This window comes from Natrix helvetica, assembly GCF_964273705.1.
Source record: "Natrix helvetica genome assembly, chromosome: 11".
Lineage (NCBI taxonomy): Eukaryota > Metazoa > Chordata > Lepidosauria > Squamata > Natricidae > Natrix > Natrix helvetica.
In genome coordinates this window covers 19,552,104-19,572,498 of record NC_138562.1, presented here as the reverse complement: position 1 = coordinate 19,572,498, position 20,395 = coordinate 19,552,104, and the positions used below count along the sequence as shown (strand labels likewise).

At 46.6% G+C, this 20,395-nt stretch overlaps 1 protein-coding gene across 1 annotated transcript; it reads right to left on the bottom strand.

The window, feature by feature from the left end:
* Positions 1-308: 308 nt before the first annotated feature.
* Positions 309-20,343, bottom strand: SLC9A6 (solute carrier family 9 member A6). The gene is made up of 16 exons (XM_081963723.1): positions 20,033-20,343; positions 16,635-16,834; positions 15,810-15,887; positions 14,491-14,567; positions 13,258-13,370; positions 12,118-12,223; positions 10,621-10,771; positions 10,239-10,335; positions 9,224-9,312; positions 8,769-8,882; positions 8,130-8,241; positions 7,069-7,222; positions 5,730-5,760; positions 4,642-4,721; positions 3,712-3,817; positions 309-3,498 (listed from the first exon to the last, which is right to left on the bottom strand). Exons 1-16 carry the CDS (start codon positions 20,271-20,273, stop codon positions 3,226-3,228), a joined length of 2,022 nt encoding a protein of 673 aa, XP_081819849.1. The 5' UTR covers positions 20,274-20,343; the 3' UTR covers positions 309-3,225.
* Positions 20,344-20,395: the final 52 nt, after the last annotated feature.

Below are 20,395 nucleotides of genomic sequence, written 5' to 3'. Positions count from 1 at the left end.
ACCACCAGGAACCATCTCCTTATCTTTTGAAGCCAAGAGGTCCCTGCCAGTTTTCTAACCAAGAGGCACTGCAAACAATGGTTACATCACAGGTCCTTGCTCCTCAACGCGTGTTAGCAAGTCGCTGCTTCAAATAAATAAGAAAAAATGTGATGGGGTGCTTATGGGAATAGCCTGGCACTGCACAACTGCACTCGAGCGTAAAGGAGGCACAACCAAGGAGCTGGGTGTGGGGATATTCCCCTCTTTTGTCCAGTTAAGGCAACAAAGCAGAACCGAAAGAATGTGGATTTCCTTAGGATCTAGGATCTCGTCAGACCAACTTTTAATTTATTACATGCCGATAGACATCACATTTAGACACACAATCCAAAATTGCAAAGGATCTTGTTTTAATTTTTGGTCTGGGCAAAAGGCCTCAAGCAGGACAAAATGGGGCCTTCCAGATGTTGTTGAAGTACACGTTAACAGGACGGGCACAACCTTCAACCTTGCAGGTGTTGGCAGACTCTAATTCCCAGCATGCCACCCTCTTGGCCGTGGCATTTGAGGCTGCTGGGAAGTGTAGTTCCACAACATCTGGAGGACGCAAGGTGTCTTAGTCATGATTTACAAAAAGAGAAACTTAACTGGTAGAGGAGTCTGCACAAATCTTCCGAATTGGGGAAGGACGGAGCAGAAGAGGGATCCACCATTTCAGACAAGTAGGCCTCCTTGACAAAATTCGACATTTTCTGATACAGAAGTCTGCTGATCAGGTTCCACAAGATCATTAGAAACATTTGAAACCGAAGAGTTATCACATGAACATTTCTCATATTATTGTTATTATTATTATTAGCAATAGTACTATTATTATTATTTTAACATCGGACATTAAGATACAGACATTATATAGAAACACAACATGCATTCACATATATTGAATGACATTCCTGCATAGCAGGAAAAAAATAATAATAAAAGATCTAAAAGACAAGAGAAGGGAAAAAAAAATCTTATTTTCCAGTGCAGTGAAGCTTTACGCTTCTCAAGAAAGGGGTGTCACTACAGAATTGGGGCAACTCTTGAAAAATGTGGGTGGGACGTGATGAGAGCAGAATGGAATTAAGAGGAAAGGAACAGACCCCCACCACTCCTCAGCAAGTCCCCAAAATTGTTCTGAAGGAAACTTGAAGAAAGTTAATTCAGAAACTTTGGGAAAAAACGAAAAGTAATCTGTTTTCGTGGCTGAAATGGAATTGATTCCTTGCTGGACTAAAAGGATTTGGGGGCAAAGGTCCAGCACAGCCAATCTTTAAGGTTTAAAAGGATGAAGCAACTCCATTTTTCTGTTCTGGAAGGGGGGGAAATCTCAGCCCAATAAGAAAAAAAAAACTACACATGCAAAGTTATACTTTATATGCTGAAATGCAGGAGGGCTACAGCTACCCAGACTGCTTTCAGGACACAAAATGGTCACACAACATTCCACAATTTTTGGAGCGTTTTTTTTCCTCCTTGCTTAGAGGAAAGCATGCCTCACTGTACAACCGTTTTATTTTAGGGTGAGAAATTTCTCTGGCGATTGAATGAGTAGCCAAAGGGAAGCGATACTGCTGCTTGCTAGTCTAAAAAATGAAAGCCATTTTAAAAACAGGATTAAAAAACAGGGAGTGTTAGTAGCTAGAATAAAAACAGGGCATTAAAAAAAGGATTTCGAAATTCTAACGTAAGAGTTGGCTTTTGTGGGTTTTCGGCTTAAGAAAGCAATGAGGTCCAGTCGGTAAGAGTTACCAGATCTGGCCAGTGTGCCCGGAAAAGATGCAATGAAAATCCTCAAAACGACTAAAACAGAAAGTTAGAAGAAAAAAAAATCTGAATAAACTGAATGTAAAAATCAGCAGGTTGTTCAAAGCTCTTTCGTAGGCAAAGAAAAAAAGTATAACATCATCACCAAGAAATAGGCCTTATTGGCATTTTTCTCACTGAATTGTAAACGATGAGACAGAAATCTCCCCCCCCCCCAATTATACACACACACACCCACACACACACAAAATCGTGAAACCAATACCAAACAAATGGACGGATATCCCAGGTATCTTTTTAAAAAAAACACCCAAAACCCTGTAAAATCTCTACCTGTGTCTTTTAAACAGTCCCAAGCGCTACTCTTCCAGCTGTTTTGTTTTGTGTGCACCCATTAAAAAAAAATTCTTCTGCCCCCACCCCACCCCACTCCCAGGGCCCAGCCACTAAAACAGAAAGCTCAAAAACGAACGCGGGCATTTCTGTGTGCCTCCAACCTGCTCCGGAAGCCATGCGCTAATTCTCTGCATGAAATTTTTTAAAAATGGCAGCCGTTTAGATACTCCGTCATTCGGTACCTCAACCTAACGCGATGGGATAAAAGGCGAGAGGAAAATTAAAAGCCAAACAATGATAAAACGATCCACCTTTGTGGTCCAGAGGATAACCTCCTGGCCTCTCTCTCTCGGGACAACCAAGGACGTTGTCCTTGTTAAAGACTCACACATACACAACTTGCCATGTCAGAAGCTTGTTATGTCCACAGCATCCGACATCTGGCTGATTCTCCCTTCAATCTGGACAGCAGCCAGGTGGCCAAAACAGAAGCCCCCCTGGGCAACTCTCTCCAACATCCAGATGTTTTTTTCAAAATAAAAGATTTCAAGCAACCCCCTTCAGTTTTCCTTAGATCTTCTGCCTAACGGCAGCTAGGCCACCTCGTCTAAAGCTCCCCCACTTCTCAATCGCTACCCCTCCTTCCTTCCTTCCTTTCCTGGCATCAGCAAAACGGGCACGGGATGGTCAAAACCCAACCCAAAAACAACAACAACGACACATCATTCTCTAGAACCGGGAGGGTTGCTGCAAAGCAGGTTCGCCTTGCAAGTCTCTCCCTTCCCCCGCGGCCCGATCGTATCTCAAAAACAGTTCCACCGCTATTTGGTGCAAGTCCCATCGATTTCCCACGGTTGTTTCTAAGCGTACGAAATCAACCGCTGGCTGCCCGGGAACTGCCTTTGCACAGATAGCGGTTGTTTCTCCTGACACCATATAAATAAATCATATTTATAGAGCTCAGACGTTCTGAGACGTGCGGGCGGTAGGTTTTGGGGTCGTCGACAGCCAGATTTTCTTCACCATCATCTGCGGATATTTTTGTTGGTTCCTGTTGTCTCTCTTTCTTGGACTCCCCGTCGTCTCAAGAAACCGATCTTAGGCTGGGCCATGGCGAGCGTTGTCAACCACGCCGGATGGAGGCTCGGAGTCGTCCATGGGGAGAACGAGGCGTGTCCCCCGGATGACCAGTTCGTGGTCTCCAAAGGCGAGCTCTTGGTCCAGCGTGTCCTCGGAACCGTTTCCAGCCACCCGCCTGGAGGCGCCCGACGGCAACGATTCGGAGTTCCCGCTGGAATCCCCATACGTCAGGCTGATGTCCCCGTCGTTCAGAATCAGATCTGAGTCATCATCCTTCAGCTGCTCTTGATTCTGGAGAAGGAGGAGGAAGAATTGGAAGAGGAGGAAGAAAAAGAGAAAGAAGATGAGGATGAGGAATAAGGGAGAAGGGAAGAGAGGGGGAAGGACCTATTGGACAAAGGGGTTTCGCCCGGTCCATCTCAGCGACAGTGAGCAGGCCGAGGAAGGCGCTGGTGGGCCACGGGGGGTCCTTCAGGTTATTGTTGGGGGACGTCCTGGACTCACCTCATAAGCCTGCGGACTCGTCAAACACCTTGCAAGGGGGCCGCAGCAGCTGGGGAGCGTGGTGGTGAGTGGGGGACCGCTGTGCGTCAAGAGAGGTTTTAAATAGCTGGAGGGGGTCTTGGTTAAGGAGGCGTCCCTCTTTTTTGGAAATAGTACATTTGTCAGGCCCGCAGCCCTCTTTTCTTTTGGGTCTCTGGCCTGCCACACTTTCTATTATCCTACCAGGCATTTTCTATGGTGGGAAAATGGGAGGGGGGGATTGTATGGAGTTAGACGATATGTAGCCATAACAACATTCCTTTCTAGAAAGCCAAGGTCATCTTTTGTCTCTGCACCTCTGCACCTGACCGGAACTGGATGGGTGGAACTGCCAGAATGGTAGTGGGAGATTGGATCATGGGATGGCCTTGTGAGATGCTGGCTCAGGAATTCTGGGAGTTGAAGCCCACTGGCTGTAAAGTTGCCATAGTTGCTGATCAGCTGAGCAGTGATCGCTTTCCCATATGGGAATGGCTCTCATCCACTTTCTTCACACTAAATCCCTTTAAAATACAGGAGGAGGAGGAGGAGGAGGAGGAGGAGGAGGAGGAGGAGGATAACGCTTTGGCCCTGAAGTTATAGGTTGCTCAGTGTAAGTTTTGGTTTCGGGTTTCTCAAAGGTTTGTTGCTAGTGGCAGGGGCTCGGTCACTTCTGGACACAGCAGAGAGCTGGCCTGGTGTCAAAACTCGGGGTGGGAGGTGGGATACAGAGGCTGGGAGAAAACTAAAATAATCTCCTGCCCCTGCAGGCATGGCACATACGACAGACCTATCGCTCTGCATTTCTTGGTCCTGAGCCCAGATAAATGGCCACGAGAGACAAGAATGCACAGCTGAGGAAGGAAAGACGCTTCGGGTCCAGGACCCCCCGCTCGTCTTTAGAAAGGATACTTATGGTCAAAGTTGTACCAGACTCGGAACAGCCAGGCGCTCTCCGCTCTGGTGCTTCGCCCCTCGATTTCTGGACCACCCTGGAAAAGAAGGAATGCAACAGGGTCAAAGTGGGGTTTGCGGGAGGAGAGCCACCACCAATGTCCAGTTTTGCTCTTTATTTGCTGTGGTGTGTTGTTGATTGTCTGATGTTTGTGATCTGGATTGCGTTAAACAGAAACCAGGAGGAATGTAAAGACCTGTAGCGTTTTAACAAAGTTCTGGCAGAATCCTGGCATCAGGACACAAGGGAGGCCTAGTCAGGCTAGTCGGAAATGAGATCTGGTGTGTGTGTTTGTGTGTGTGTGTGTGTGTGTGTGTGTGTGTGTGTGTGTGTGTGATGTGCATATCTGTGTGTATATCTGCATAATGGTTATCTTTTGAGAGCTGAATGCAATGAAATTTCATTTTAATGTATGCTGATTAATGTACATTTAAAGTAACAATAAAGATTCTATTCTATTCTATTTCTATTATTTCTATTTCATTCTATTCTATTATTATTCTATTCTTTCTATTCTATTATTATTCTATTCTATTATTATTCTATTCTTTCTATTCTATTTCATTCTATTCTTTTATTTCTATTATATTTTACTATTCTTCCATTATTATTCTATTCTATTTCTTCTTTCCTTATTCTGTTCTATTCTATTTTATTTCTTCTTTACTTATTCTATTCTATTTCTTCTTTCCTTATTCTATTCTATTCTATTATTCTATTCTTTACTTATTCTATTCTATTTCTTCTTTCCTTATTCTATTCTATTCTATTATTCTATTCTTTACTTATTCTATTCTATTTCTTCTTTCCTTATTCTATTCTATTCTATTTCTTGGTTACCTATCCTATTCTATTACTATTCTCCTATTCTATTCTAATTTCTTCCCTTCCCTTCTGTTAATTTTCTTTACCTTGAAAGCACTTGGCACTCCCAAAGGTGAGAGATGCATCAGGAGTGAACCTAATCATTGAAGCCTTGGAAATTCCGACTTAACGACCACAAGAGTGTGGGAGGGATGACAGAGAGCGGAGGAGAGGCACTTACCACATGGTCTTGATCAGCATCGACACCAACCCTGCAGGGAAGAACACACAAGGACCACATTGCACTCTCCATTCAGACTGGGAGGCACAGCTCTCTGGCCATCTAGCCGGCACACAAACCCTCCCCCCGAAAGACTCGGGTGTGTGCGCCTCTAAATACGCTCATTGGTCCTTCGCGCTAAGGTAACAGGCGGCCTTGGGTACAAAAGTGTGCAAAGGGAAGGAAAGCTCCGATGCTGGGAAAGGTGGAAGGGAAGAGGAGAAGGGGGATGACCAGCAGGAATATGGAGTGCACCGTTTCAGTGGTAATGGGGGCACCGTTAGAAGATCTGAAGGACCAGGTTGGGGACAGGTCACCTTGGAGGCAATCTAAGAATCGACCCTGACTTGATGGCACATCCATAATCCACCTCTTCTCCATCTGAGCACAAGGGGAATAAATCTCACAGCTCTGCTCAGACATGGGCCGGGCCGGCATTCATGAGGCTGCACCCTTGGGAGGCTGGCGTGGTGCATTCCAGCCTTCTCACGCTCATCACCCAGAGCCGAGCTGACACCCAGTGGTTAAGAATATCCTTGGCACAACTGGTTGTGGCCCCGCTCAGTTCGCACAAAGGACACCTCACCCAAACTCACGCCAGGCAGAGATGGCATTCAGCCGGCTGGGAATTGCGGGTGGGGCTCTATGCCCGTGATGGTGAACCTATCACATCCAAAGTGACACATGAAGCCACGGCGCCCGACAAGTTGCGGCCTTGCCTGTTTGCCTTCTGGGTTTCTGGTGCACATGTGTGCTACGATCAGTTGTTCACGCACCACCAGTGTCAAGAAACAATGTGCGTGTGTGCGCCAGTCAGCTGACCGTCCGGTGTGCATGGGCGCTAGAACCCGGACGTTCGGGTTTTCCCGCAGCGCAGCCGATGAGCCTGCTCGCAGGCATGTCTCCACGTGGCTTTTTTTGGTCCCCAAAAGGTTCGCCCTCACTGCTCCATGCTGTCCTATTTAGACACGTTTTCAAGCCGTGTGCAAGTTGCACAGCCAATCAAAGACCGAGCACATGCGTAGGCGCCTTCTGGCTGACATTTGCGAGCCGGTAGGGAAAGTAAGTGAATGGCATCTCTGACGCGAGGGCAACCCCCCCCCCCCACAACTGCAATTAGCTCCGTTGAGGCCGGCAGCTCCCTTATCCCGAAAAGACCTAAACCAACTTGCTCCAAATTGCCCGTTATCCGGAAAGCGGCTTTGAAGGCTGCTCTTTTCAAACCCACCGCGCACAGGATGCCCCGCCCAAGAGAGGCAATTCCACTGAGGAAGAGGGGAAGGAGGGAGGGTCTACGCACCGAATGTGCAGGCAAGAGAGCATCGCGGTGGTGCCACCCCCGAAGACCCAGACGGTGAAAAAGACGATCAGGAGGGTGGTGCTGAACATCACCTGCCGCGCATAGGTAGCCGTGTCCCGGATGGCCAAGGCAAACGCCATGGCTCCCCGCAGGCCTAAGGGAGAGAAAGGATGCGTGAAGGTTCCCTAAACGTGGCTGGCTTTCTACTCCAGGGGCCTGCCCCACACACCCCTACCCCACAACCGGGTGAGCAGGGTGAACATAAGCAGCTGCACTTGCACGAGTGGCCCCCATTCGCCTGCATGCGCGAAGTTCCATGTGGGAGCAAATGGAGTTGCACACCTTGAGCCTGCACATCCGCTGTCCACATGGAGCCATTCCTCTGCTCTCTTCCCCCGCCCCCTCCCAGGTCCACAAAGCCAGAAAGGTTGCAAATAATCCCTTGGTCTTTCTAGCAGCCGTCATGTCTCCTCTGGCTCCCTTACTCGCATCCGTTTGTTTCCTGGAGGCAATTCGTTCAGCCCAATAAGAAGTATTCACCTGGCCCTCCCCTTTCATTCCAATGGAAGGGAAAGGGAAAGGTTCCCCTCGCACATGTGTGTTAAGTCCTTCCCGACTCTAGGGGGCGGTGCTCATCTCCGTTTCAAAGCCAAAGAGCCAGCGCTGTCCGTAGACATCTCCGTGGTCATGTGGACAGGAGGACTCAATGCCCAAAGACGCACAGAACGCTGTTCCCTTCCCACCAAAGGTGGTCCCTATTTTTCTACTTGCATTTTTAACCTGCTTTCCAACTGCTAGGTTGGCAGAAGCTGGGACAAGCAACGGAAGCTCACTCCATTACGCAGCGCTAGGGATTCGAACCACTGAACTGCCGACTTTTCTGATCGACAAGCTCAGCCTCTTAGCCCCCGAGCCCCCCACGTCCCTGGTTCACTCCAATATAATCCTATAAACCGGAAGAGCCCCGTTCTTCGCCTCCGCACTAGCCTCCCCTCCTTCTTTCAAGTAAGCGTGCAATTATCTGTGGCAACTGCGTTCAAAGGAGTCCAAAGGCCACTCACCAGCAAACATCATCATATGTTGGAAGTTTGTCCCAATCTTGTTTCGCCTCCCCAGGTTAAGTAGGAAAGAGAGGGGATAAATGTTTGCCGCTCTTCCCAGGAATACCGCCAGCTAGATTCATGGCTGCATTAAGGAAATTATTTTCTGATAGAAGAGAATATTTGTAGCTCAGGGTTGAGCTGGAAGAGAGAGAGTGTGTGTGTGTGTGTGTGTGTCCCCTTCCTTGATGCTAGGTGCTTTCCTTGCAGGCGTTTCATGACCCAACTAGGTAACATCATCAGTGGTAGAAGGGGGTCGGGTTTGCTCTCAGCTGCCTTCCTCCCAAGTCGACCCCTGTTCTTTAGCTGTTCCCTTTCTCTGGCAGCTCTGCGCATGCGCACACTGGGAACAGGCTCCAGCTGTTCTTCTGTCCCACTGATGCCTGACTCCGAAGGCAGCTGATAACTGGCATACGGCCCTGGCCCCCGTCTCTGCTTCCAACACAGAGCCCTCATCAGAGCCTTCTCCAGACTCCAGGACTGGCCCATCTTCCTCCCCAACCTCCTCACTGTCTGAATCGGCTGCCAGTTCTGCTGGCGGGCCACACCACCTACATGGCTTCCACTCATATTTTTTTAAACAAAAAACAAAAAGGATACAAAAGCCCCAACCACAAAAGTTGGATTAAAGATGTGGTTCTGGAAGGTGAAGAGCGTCAGCCCCATGTAGGAAAAGATGAAATTCTCCGCCAAGAAGTTGAGAAGCTCAAACAGCTGAAAGATTGGACAAGGTGAGGGAGAAATGGTCAGCACGGGCCTCGCGATGACAACGACCCAAATGTTTCTTTAAAGCAGGGGTGTCCAAACTTGGGAACTTTAAGACTTGTGGACTTCAACTCCCAGAATTCCCCAGCCAGTCCACAAGTCTTAAAGTTGCCAAGTTTGGACACCCCTGCTTTAAAGTGACAGGGAATTCTTCGAAGCGTGGACAACACATTACACTTATTAGATTTCTAAGGGGGATAGTGGACAATTAAAAGAAAAAAAAACCATTGCAACTGCAACTGGGTTGAGGGAAGGTGTCCCTCCCTGGCCATTCTGCTCCAAGGCCTCACCTGTTTTGTCCTGTGTTGCGACTCTGTGGACAAGTTGTTGTAAGTATAGTGAGCTTGAGTGATGCCACAGAACAAAACTGCCACCACACCTGGGGACAGAAATATTGGATGAATAAGGGAGCCTGCAGCACCCAAAGCCTCCTGTTTTTCTTCCACCCTTTTTAGCAGGACAGGTGAGGGCTGAACCGGCATAAACCTAATATCAAGGCTTGGCACTGGCTTTCAGCCAATGATCTGAACGAACTCGGACAAAAGCGAAAAGCTGGCAGGGTCCATGGGTTCAACAGAAACCCGTAGGTTTTTAGTTATGCAGAATATTTCTTCCTACAGGTGAGAGCAATCAGCCCCAAAGGGTTGATAATGACATAGTTCCGTGTGGCATAAGCAGCTCCACCCATTGCACCCTGCTATCAGGCTGGAAAGCACGCTGCCTGCCCTGTTTCCATTATACCATATTATATAATATTATTGCAGGGTGCGTGAATGAGATGACGTGATTAAACCAAGTGTCCCTTCCGTGTAAAGTATGTCTGTGCAAAGAAAACAACATAAGAGGAAGACCTACTTTCCCTCGGACGTGACATTTTTCTACGTACATCAAATATTCACACTGGCAATTATTTATTTGTGCTCCACAACAAGGCACTGCATTAATTTGCTTCCTGTTATTTGTTGTAGCATGGGCTGTAATATATCAGGATGTATTTCGGTGGTGGGAGACTGCAGAGGATTAAGACAAGAGCCTATACAAATGCATACATCAAATTTAAGGGATGGTGACAGCAAAGAGAGAGAAATTTGTGGAGTTGAAGAGATTCCTAAATGCTGAAAAATAATGTAGGGACAAGATCCCCAGGGGTTTTGGGGGAGTGGGGAACCTTTTCTGGGTGTGGCCTTTTCAGCTTCTGAGAAGTGGTGTGGCTGCCAATTGGGCAAGTGATTTAAATCTCACTGGGAAAAGCTCCTGGTACAGCTCCACTCAGGAGGTTCAAGGAAGAAGCACTCCGCCACTTACCTGTAAAACCACACGCCTCGGCCAGCAGGAACGTACTCCAGGACATCAAGAAAAACAAGCCAGTTTCCAGCAGCTGGAACTCATGGAGTTTGGTGAACTTGGTGACGTGAAGATGGAAGTAGTTAAGGAAGAGATTTCTGCAGATTTTTTTTAAAAAAAAACAACGCTCCAACAAAACCCGAGCAATTTCTCACCAAGCACCCCCAAATCAGGGAAAGGTATGAAATGAGCAAACTTGAGGGGTTCAAGCCACCCCATAAATGCTGTTTACTGACAAACCAGCCCAGAATTTTGAACTCTTTCCCTGGGCGAACCTCCTGACTCTGCCGGTTTTTGCAAACCTCCTCACTGAGAAACAAAAAAAAGTTTCCGACGGACAAACCAAGGATATCAGAGCGGTGACGACACCCGTGGCAGCCCCCATGGCAAACGATCCGCTGAAAATCCCAAGGAAAATCCCGATGGATTTGAACATGGCTGTCACATCAAAAGTGTGGCTGTTGTCTCCTGCGGGCTGGTAGGCAATGATTGAACTGTGGGAAAACACAGAACACAGACGTCTTAGTAGGCGGTTTTGCTAAATATTCCACAGGTGGCAGGAATTCCTCTATCTTCCTATCTAGAAGAAATCTCATCTTCATCTTCCTTTAATGACCCCATAATCCCTTGCGGGGTGGAATCCGGGCAACTGAATGGAGCCGAGTATTTACTGGCCTGATGCCCTTCCTGTCCCCAATGCAGAGTTCATATTTCCAGCAGATACCGTATTTTTCAGAGTATAAGACGCGCCAAGATTTTGAAGAAGCAAATTAAAAAAAAGGTTTTTGCACCTCTGCAGACTTCCCAAAAACAGCCTGTTTTTCACAAAAACGGGCCCATTTTATGTCAAAAGAAGGGCATGCCTAGCCTTTAGGAGGTTTATTAGAGTGCTCCTAGGGGCTGGGGGGCCAAAAAAAAGCAAAAAACAGCCCGTTTTTCGCTCATTTTTGCCCTCCCAAGCCCCCAGGAGCACTCTGGAAGCCTCCTAAAGGCTATGCACAGCCATTTTGGTGAAGGGGCGGGGCTTCAGGAGGCCAAAAATGCTGTATTCAGTCTATAAGATGCACCCAGATTTTCACCCTCTTTTTTGAGGGAAAAAGATGCATCTTATACTCTGAAAAATACGGTATATTCTCATTGTCCCCAGAGAGAGAAATATCTGCCTCTACCTAGGATCAAACTCATGACCTCCTGATTGTGAGGTGAGAGCTCCATCTCTAGGCACTGCACCACTCCTTCCTATCTAGAAGAAATGTTCTACCTAATGTCAGGAGAGGGAGGACAACTAAGGCACTGGGCAGAGCTGAAACTGTAACATGCTATCACTAACGTTCGGGGGTCACCAGGACAAAAGATGGACTTAAGTCAACCTTTTCTTTAGGTTCAGCTGAGGTTATCAGGGCTTCTTCAGAAAGTCATAGAGATGTGGCTCTATGGCCAAGTAGGGTCCTACGTCAATTGTCCTTCATCATTTCTGCTAGTGGTAGATGCTCCAAGAATCAGTTGGAAGAGCCATGGTGGCACTGTGGCTAGAGAGCACAATTGCAGGCTAATTCTGCCCACTGCCAGCAGTTCAATCCTTACCAGCTCAATGTTGACTCAGCCTTCCATCCTTCCAAGGTCAATAAAATGAGGACCCAGATTGTTGGGGGGGGGGGCAAGAGACTGACACTATAAACCGCTTAGAGAGGGCTGTAAAGCACTGTAAAGCGGTATGTAAGTGCTATTGCTATCCCTTTCTACGAGGCACAACCGCTTTGAAGATGCTGCCTAACTTGAGCTGCCTCCGCTGGTTGGGGAGAGGGGGGGGGGGAGAACGGGCAAAAAACACACAACTTACGAACACAGCACAATGGCCACTGCATCGTTGAGGACACTTTCTCCAAAGAGAAGGGCGTAGAGCTCAACGTCCACTTGAAGTTCATGGAATATGGCAAGGACCGTAACTAGCCAAGAAAAAAGAGCAAAGAATTTGCCAGAATCCCAAGTTGGCTTACTGCATTATTTACATGGCAACATCTCTTGTCTACAAAATACAACAGAGATGCAAACACCCGTGTAGAAAAAAACCAACAAATGCTTATAAAACAGGATCCAATCTAGGTTGGACACCAGGACTAGAGGCTTTGTCTTCTGAGCTTTTGGACTCATAGTGGAGTCCATCTTATAGGACAATCCACCCCAGTCATCCGTGAATTGGATGTATGTCATCCGTATGGATTCTTCCATCACAAGCTCTGAGGCAGGTAGATTCCTCAGAGGATGCCATATTGGCACATATCTGCTGAAACCCTACTCTAAAGATTCCCCTGGTTTTCAACTCGTTAAAAGAGAAAGCTTTCCCACAACCCCAAACAATCAGTCACGTGGTCCAATTGAAGCTGTCTGATAGTCTAGTGACCTCCCTCCTCCCTCCATGGTCCAGGTGTGAGAATATCCTTGGTTCTCAAGAGAAAGTATTTTGTTTTGGCTACATAGCCTCAGCTATCTCTAATCCCCCCTCCCTATCTGTCAGCTCCAGTGTGACAACACCGACGCTCCAACATGGCTCAGGTCAGGTCAGCTTCAGGGTTGACAATAGACTTCGTGGAATAAATGAAAAGTTGAAAGAAGACCGTCCCTTATGATAGTTTGAGCAGTTCAAACATACTCAGACTTAACGGCCATTCTTATCCCATCCTATATCCTTGCTACATCCAGATCCTTTCAAGAAGCTCAGACACAGGCATACAATTCTCTCACGACTTTTTTTTCCTCTTGTGAAATAAAGCAGATGCTGCTTGAACTTGAAGGTTGCTAACACCGGCTCGATGGGCTTTTGGTAGGCATCCAGACCTCCACCTGATCTGATCCATCAAGGTGGATCTTGCTATATTCCAAAATGGTACCTCCACGTTTGCGGGCCACAAGAAAATCAACTCCGTTGTCCGTTCCCAAGGGCATTTTTGAGAAGGGGCCCTGGTTCCCGCCTACAACCTACCAGGATCTGTAGCGGAGGCGATGGCACCAAAAAACAGGCAGTCGGTAAAATAGAAGTCTCCTCCAAGCTGCCCCATCACTTTCATCAGCGCCACACAGCCGTACATGATGGACCTGTGGGACACAACAGAGTTGGCATCGATGTCATCATGGCAAGCTGAACCTCAGGACAGTTAGTCCTCGACCTACGGCAGTGGTGGGGGTTCCGGCCGGTACGGCTCGGTACAGCTGTACCGGTAATAGTCGAGACAGCGGCCACCGTACCGCTATGGTGGCTCATCTGGCCCACCAGTGCTCCATTGTTTTTGAAGCAACCAGCAATCAACTGCACACACACGCACAGGGTGCGGCGCCTGCGCGACCTCTGACGAGCAGCTGGGTGTCGCAGGGGCGGTGGAGTGTGCATGCATGCGCAGCGCACATCCAGCGCGTGCAGGAAGAGACCACGAGCAGCGTACCGGTAGCGACAGTAGGAGCAACTCACCACTGACCTACGGCCACAACCGAGCCTCCAAATTCCTGCTGGCCCAGGTTCCTCCCCAACCTCCTCACTGTCTGAGTCTGCCACCAGCTCTGCTGGCGGGCCACAACAGGGAGGAGTTAACTTTCACACTCTCTTTAGCCATCACATCATGGCATCTAAATCCAGACCCACTTTAAATCTTCAATATAGAATTTTCATGCAGAAGAACAGAGTTGGAAGGGACCTTGGAGGTCTTCTAGTCCAACCCCCTGCTCAAGCAGGAGACACTGTAGCATTTCAGACAAATGTCTGTCCCGTCTTTGCTTTTAAAAAAAACCTAGATGGACCCACTTCAAAGCAGTTTAGTGATTGGGTCGAACCGTCACAATTAAGATTAACCAACCGTAGCTCATTCTATATGTTCAATTCTGTGCAATCTGCCATGGAACGAAAACTTCTCATGGGCACAATGGACACGAAGGGGAATCACAGAACTCTGAAAACTGGGTTTGTTTATCAACACATCCAAAACAGCCTGGAATGGTTCAGCTTCTCATTTAAAAAGGCGACGAGGCCTCTGCTTTGCTCTCGTTCATTTTGTTCTGATTTAGGCTGTGCCTGTTTCAATTGCCGGATCTTTACTGCCTTATTGTTGTCATGGTTTTAACCTCTGGCATTGCAGCTGCTCACAAGAGAATTGTTGATTAGGTAATGTGCAAAGGATGTAAACAGGGAACAATTTTTAGAAGCAGAAGGGGAAGGAATTCTCACCCTATCATAAAACAGGAAATTGCGGTTCCAAGAAATGCATATGCTAAAATGGATCCAAGGTTTCGGAAGAAGTGACGCTTGAAAAAAAGAGAGAGAAAAGAGAAAGAGAAAGACTTTGGTTACTTTAAATACTAGGAATGACTGAGCCAAAATGACATGGCAATTTTTCTCAGTCCCACTGAACCCTCCCTAAACATACAATTATTTCAGGCAAAGAGCAAATAACAGGACAATGCAGTTGTCTTATCTCACCAGAACTTAAAAATGCCTTTCCAGCTAAGATGTTTATCAAGCATACAATTACTCATTTTCCCCCCTAACATGGGGAAAGAAATCCACGCCTAGACAGATAGCCCTGCCTGTAGGCACTTGGTGTCTGGTTACAAATGACCGATTTTGGAAAGATCAGAGGCACATTTGATCTTGGGGGGGCGGTGGGGGGGATTTCACAACATACTATTTCTTTATTATTCAATTTTATCTTTCTGGCAGAAATTCTGTTTTGGTTGTATTATTCCTGCACTGAAAAGCAGGGTATAAGAGAAGGCAATCAAAGGTTTGGATTGCAAGGGATAGAGAGATTTTGCCGGAAGGGTTTTTATTTTCTCTTTTATACATATTCCAGCCTACATTGTACAGGTCCTCAATGGAAAAAAATGGGTATAAAAGATTTATTTCTCCGGTTTCAAACCTTTGCAAAGTAGAATCTTAAGGCATGAAATCCAAGAGAAAATGAGTTGACCTCATCCAAAACAGACTGAAGTTGTGGTCGAAGACAACAACAGAGCAGCAGGTGGACAATGACTGCTTTATGTTCTTCTCAACAGGTGTGTTGTTGCTACCCTGGATAATTTTAAAGAGGACTAGCATTGCCCGGGTATGTATTAGACAGGAAAAGAAATGAATTATATCTATGGTGTCAAGTCAAAGTAATGCTGGCACACACACACACACACGAACTTGAATCCAAAATGCACACTATCACTATCAAAAGTTTTGTGATTTGACACTATAGATATAATTCATTCCTTTGCATTTTAGCGGCCCAGTCATTCCAGAGTTATGCTGGAACACACACACACACACACACACACACACACCAAGGGGTATTAGGGGTGCCTTACCCACACAGTATTTGTTTCCAGAGAATAAGTCATCTGTTTACCAAGTTTGGTTGAAACTGCTTGAGCCATTCCAGAGTTATGCTGGAACTCACTCACTCACTCACTCACACTCTCTCCCCCTCTCCCCCCCCCCTCTCTCTCTCTCTCTCTCACACACACACACACATATATGGATTAGAAGGAAAAGACACCTACCCGTTTTAAGCTATATCCAGCATAAAATATAATCGGAGGGAGCAAAATATTGAAGAAGACTTCAGGATCAAAAGTTACCTGTGGGATATTAAAAGAGACAACCAAAGCATCACAAAAGATCCGACTTCAATGGGGGCAGAATAAAACCTATCATTTGGCCAAGCGCATTTTCGTTCAAAACAAGAACTGTGCCACCTTTTAGGAAACAAGTTCTGCATCCCAGAATGTTCAACTTCACAACCAGGAGGCATTAGTTGAGTTCGCCCCCAAGAAACTTCCAGAATCGAAACAGCACAGCCTGTGTTGGCAGTCCCTGCGGTGCGGGCCTGGGGTGCACAACACAGCAGGATAATGTAATAAGTCCGCCCCCAAAGAGATCTGATGAATACGGGAAGGAAGCGCCTTTTAATTTGGCCGTGGAAGGACAGGACTAGGGTGGGTTTGCCTCATTATGACTCTTGAATGATTATAAATGGCTGACCGCACACAGCTTGTGCCAGTTTGCCTCTTCCAAAGGCCAGACCCACCCAAAGTGGCAAGTTGCAGCCCAGCAATTCACATTTAGACTTAAAGCAAGGTGTGAACCCAGCCATTAAAGGATTTCTTGAATAGACAAAGCGGAGAACTTTCAGCCTCGCAATCGGCCCAGAGAAGCAGCAGCAGAGATGCTTTTAAAAACTCTCTCTATATGTATATATTTCAGCCAGACTCCTCTAGAAACTGGGGCAAAGCTATGAGAATTTCAACCGTGTTTTCCTAGAAAACGGGATCTGTTTGATCTAAACCAGGGGGGGGGGAGTGAAGTGGGAAGCATTAAGAGTTTACCTTCCGCAGCATCTCATTATCTTGAACATTATTGAGTTCGTGGAAACTGATTTCCCCCTTCAGGGTGTACTCATAAAACTTCCCACTCAGGTTGACCAGCAAAGTAGCTGGGCTCGTTTGCATTGGGCAGCTTAGTGTCACATTGTTGATATCGCTGGGAATGTGGATGCCGTAACGAAGGATGACTCCCACCAGAACCCCTGTAAGAAACACAGAGGACCTCAGGTTTAGCACGAGTTCTGGAGCACTCCGGAGAGGTTCAGAGTTCGGATGTATACATTCTTAGCACTTTCCTTTCACTAACTGTTGGAACAGCAAAACTGGAGTGAAACAGAAGAGTCACACTTTAGGCAAGTGTGCCTAAAAGGAATAAATTAAATCCCTCAAATCATGGAAAACCTCATCAAAATAGTTCAGAATTACACTGCTTGAGAATGACACAACAGCATGACCTGAATGTTTCCTAGAAGTTGTAAAAACAACAACAACACCAGGTGTAAAATAGAGTGGCGGCAATGCGGGTAAAAAGGGAAGAAAATGTCGAAGATTCAAGCCCCCAAGTGAAACTATGATGCATAAATCAGACCATAAAGATATGAAGGAGCCCGAGAGATCATCTAATCCAACCCGTTCATTTAAAAAAAAAAAAACTATTACTGCAACTTAAGGTGGGCATGTTCTCGTCCGTCAGTTTTGAGAGGGACAGCAGATAAATTTAAACTTGAAACTTTTCCTTTATACCCGTTGAGCAACCGGCGGTTTCACTAAAGCTTTTCAGCTCAGTAAATTTCCCAAGACTCTTCTTGTGAGCTTTAGTGAAGAAGAGATGGCAGTGGCTCTCTTGAGCAACTTCTAAAAGATCTGCCAGGACAAGTTGCAGAGAAAAATCCCAAGATATGTACCTATATTACAGAGATCTGCCATGCTGGGAAAAAGAAAACCACCTTTTTGGCCAGGTTAATCTAGACTCTTGGATTCAAATAGCTAAACCATAGGACAGCAGCCCAGTTCACACAACACTCTAAAACGTAGTTTGTTAGCATACAGATAGTCTTCGACTTATGACCTCCATTGAGCCCAAAATTTCTGTTGCTACGTGAGACACCTGTTAAGTGAATTTCACCCCATTTTACGACCTTTCTTGCCACGCTTGCTAAATGAATTCATACAGTTGTTAAGTTAGTAACACGGTTGTTAAGTGAATCTGGCTTTCCCATTGACCTTGTCAGGTCACACAAGCTGATCACGTGACTCCAGGACACTGCAACCGTCATAAATATGAGTCAGTTGCCGTGCGTCTGAATTTTGATCATGTGACCATGGGGATACTGCCATGGGTGTGTGAAAGAGTCATAAATCACTTTTTTTCAGAGCTGTTGTAACTTTGAATGGTCACTAAATGAACAGTTGTAAGTCAAGGACTAGCTATATTTAATAGTTCCCACACTAGCAACGTTAGCTGCTGTTTGTTTGTCTGTTTCACCAGTTAAAATAAAAAAGTTTGAGAAAAAGTTGCGGCAGTTTGAGAAAGCTCAAAGTGCCCAAGAGATGCTAATTCAGTTCTACAGAGGAAGGATTGAGTCTGTCCTCTGCACCTCCATAACTGCCTGGTTTGGTTCTGCAACCCAACAAGACAGACAAAGGCTTCAGAGGATAATTAGAACTGCAGAAAAAACAATGGCTACCAACCTGCCTTCCACTGAGGACCTGGACACTGCACGAGTCAAAAAGAGGGCTGTGAAAATATCTACAGAGCCCTCACATCTTGGACATAAATTGTTTCAACTTCTTACCCTCAAAACAACACTATAGGGCTCTGCACATCAAGACAACTAGACACAAGGACACAAGTTTTTTCCCCAAATGCCATCACTCTGCTTAACAACTAATTCCCACAACACGGTCAATAATTTACCAAAAATGTATTACTATTATTTTTCTCTTCCTTCCTCGTATCGCTTTCCAGTTATGACTATAAACATGTTGCTTGTATCTTTCAATTTATATTTTTATTGTTTCCTAGTACGATTTGATAGCTTATTAGTAACCTGTGACTATCACTAAGTGTCGATGTTATGATTCTTGATGAATGTATTTTATTCTCCTTATGTACACTGAGAGCTTATGCACCAAAGACAAATTCTGTCCAATCACACTTGGCCAATAAAGAATTCTATTCTATTCTTTTAGAATGCTTTTTTAGAGTTATTGCACTGCGCGATGGGCTTCTCTTGTGTTTGGTCTTCCACCCTAAATAAATTTTGATCCACTGATATTTGGTGATTTATTTCGCTAAAAACTACGCCTTAGCAACTGATATAAACACAGCAACTGAATCGTTTTTGGAAATATCTCTGTTTTATTTCCTGTGAATAAAACAAGATTAAATAGGAGAGAAAGAGGATTGTTACTGGTAAGCATTTTGCACATTAGAGCCACAATTTCAGATCTTCCCTGAAAAAGCTCCCTTTTGGATAGAGGATGTACTTCTTTTCAGAGGATTCTTGCTGGCCCCACGCTGGATTTGTAACTCCACCTGACCATGCTGGCTGGGGATTATGGGAGAGAGGAAAAAATCCAAGATACTTGACCTAAATCAAGGGATTTTAACAGTGCCAGGATTTATGAAGTCCATTGGGAGTTGGGCAGCCGATACATTGTAAACATCAAGCAGGATATCCTAAGGAGCCCCCCACCATTCAGCCAAGGCCTTCATAGCCGCCCAATTCCAAAAGAGGGGAAGGGAGGGGTTAATGTCCCAAGTTGACCCTTTTTTTATAGAATAGAATAGAGTAGAATAGAGAAAGTGAATAGAATAGAGTAGATTAGAATAGAATAGAGAAAAAGAATGGAATAGAAAAGAAAATAGGAAAAAGGAAAAGAATAGAATAGAGAAAGAGAATAGGAAATAGGGAAAAGGAAAAGAATAGAATAGAGAAAGAGAATAGGAAATAGGAAAAAGGAAAAGAATAGACTAGAGAAAGAGAATAGGAAATAGGAAAAAGGAAAAGAATAGAATAGAGAAAGAGAATAGAACAGAACAGGAATAGAATAGGATTCTTCATTGGCCAAGTGCAAAACATTTTCAACCTCAATTTCACCACAGACCCCCAAAGCGATGCCAGGTAGGGGTTCCCAACGGAGCAGGGCCCTCCCCTCTGGACTCCCCACAGTCTCTCTCTCTCTCTGAGGGGGGGTCACTGGGGAGCCTGGGAATCCCCCCACCCAAAACCTCCCCCTCCCCTTTTTTCTGATGGCAATCTTTCCTCCACCCCCCCATCAGCCCCCTCAGCCAACGGGGCTTCATCCCACCGTGGCTGGGAGGGGGGAAGCCAAGCGGGTTCCCGGGAGGGGGTGGGGGTGGGCGGCAGGGGCTGATGGGCTCTGTGGCGGCTCACCATAGATCATGGCCAGCCCGGTCTCGTGCAGGAAGCGGGCGCGGCGGTGCTTGAAGAGCCAGATGGTGAGGATGGTGAGGGTCAGCAGGAGGATGAAGACCAGAAGGTTGGCGCTGTCCTGGCGGTGACTGGCCTCCGCCGCCTTCTCGGCCACCAGCTCTTCCTCCAGGCCGCCCGGACGACGCCCGCCCGCCCCGGGCCCGGGATCCAGGCCCAGTACCAGCAGCAGCAGCGCCGCCATGGCTCCGATCGCGGTCGTCCCCCGTCCCCCGACCCGGCTCAGCGCCTCAGCGGACCCGCGACGCCCATCATCCCCGGCCAAGCGCCCGCCCCGCCCACACGGCTTCGGCCCGTCGCTCCTCC